Consider the following 1,172-nt stretch of genomic DNA (forward strand, 5'->3'; position numbering starts at 1 on the left):
CACACCACACATAATACCTGCAATGCTGGCGGGATGAAGACAGACAAACAAACGTTTAGGCCCCGAAAATCAACCCACAGAGCGATTGCAGCCAGATGCGACAACAAAACTCAAACCGAAGCACCGAATCAAAGTCGAAGCCAAAGTCAGCCACAAAAAGCAAGCCCGACAAAGTACCCGCAAAAAGCAAGCCCGACAAAGTACCCGCAAAAAGCAAGCCCGACAAAGTACCCGCAAAAAGCAAGCCCGACAAAGTACCCGCAAAAAGCAAGCCCGACAAAGTACCCGCAAAAAGCAAGCCCGACAAAGTACCCGCAAAAAGCAAGCCCGACAAAGTACCCGCAAAAAGCAAGCCCGACAAAGTACCCGCAAAAAGCAAGCCCGACAAAGTACCCGCAAAAAGCAAGCCCGACAAAGTACCCGCAAAAAGCAAGCCCGACAAAGTACCCGCAAAAAGCAAGCCCGACAAAGTACCCGCAAAAAGCAAGCCCGACAAAGTACCCGCAAAAAGCAAGCCCGACAAAGTACCCGCAAAAAGCAAGCCCGACAAAGTACCCGCAAAAAGCAAGCCCGACAAAGTACCCGCAAAAAGCAAGCCCGACAAAGTACCCGCAAAAAGCAAGCCCGACAAAGTACCCGCAAAAAGCAAGCCCGACAAAGTACCCGCAAAAAGCAAGCCCGACAAAGTACCCGCAAAAAGCAAGCCCGACAAAGTACCCGCAAAAAGCAAGCCCGACAAAGTACCCGCAAAAAGCAAGCCCGACAAAGTACCCGCAAAAAGCAAGCCCGACAAAGTACCCGCAAAAAGCAAGCCCGACAAAGTACCCGCAAAAAGCAAGCCCGACAAAGTACCCGCAAAAAGCAAGCCCGACAAAGTACCCGCAAAAAGCAAGCCCGACAAAGTACCCGCAAAAAGCAAGCCCGACAAAGTACCCGCAAAAAGCAAGCCCGACAAAGTACCCGCAAAAAGCAAGCCCGACAAAGTACCCGCAAAAAGCAAGCCCGACAAAGTACCCGCAAAAAGCAAGCCCGACAAAGTACCCGCAAAAAGCAAGCCCGACAAAGTACCCGCACCGCTAACCACACGATCCGGCGTCTTAAGAAGGGGTCGAGATGCGAGGGCTGTATAAGGGCCGGACATTAGGGATAAATATAAGGCACCGCGCACAACA

At 51.7% G+C, this 1,172-nt stretch overlaps 1 protein-coding gene across 1 annotated transcript in view; it reads left to right on the forward strand.

Moving 5' to 3' along the window:
- The window catches only part of LOC119585972 (uncharacterized protein DDB_G0286299-like), a 5,838-nt gene extending 4,694 nt beyond the window's left edge, over positions 1 to 1,144 (forward strand). The window contains exon 2 of the mRNA XM_037934687.1: positions 122 to 1,144. Within this exon, the coding sequence (XP_037790615.1) occupies positions 122 to 1,144 (1,023 nt within the window). The remainder of the gene's footprint in view (positions 1 to 121) is intronic.
- Positions 1,145 to 1,172: the final 28 nt, after the last annotated feature.

This window comes from Penaeus monodon, chromosome 20 (genome assembly GCF_015228065.2).
Source record: "Penaeus monodon isolate SGIC_2016 chromosome 20, NSTDA_Pmon_1, whole genome shotgun sequence".
Taxonomy (NCBI): domain Eukaryota; kingdom Metazoa; phylum Arthropoda; class Malacostraca; order Decapoda; family Penaeidae; genus Penaeus; species Penaeus monodon.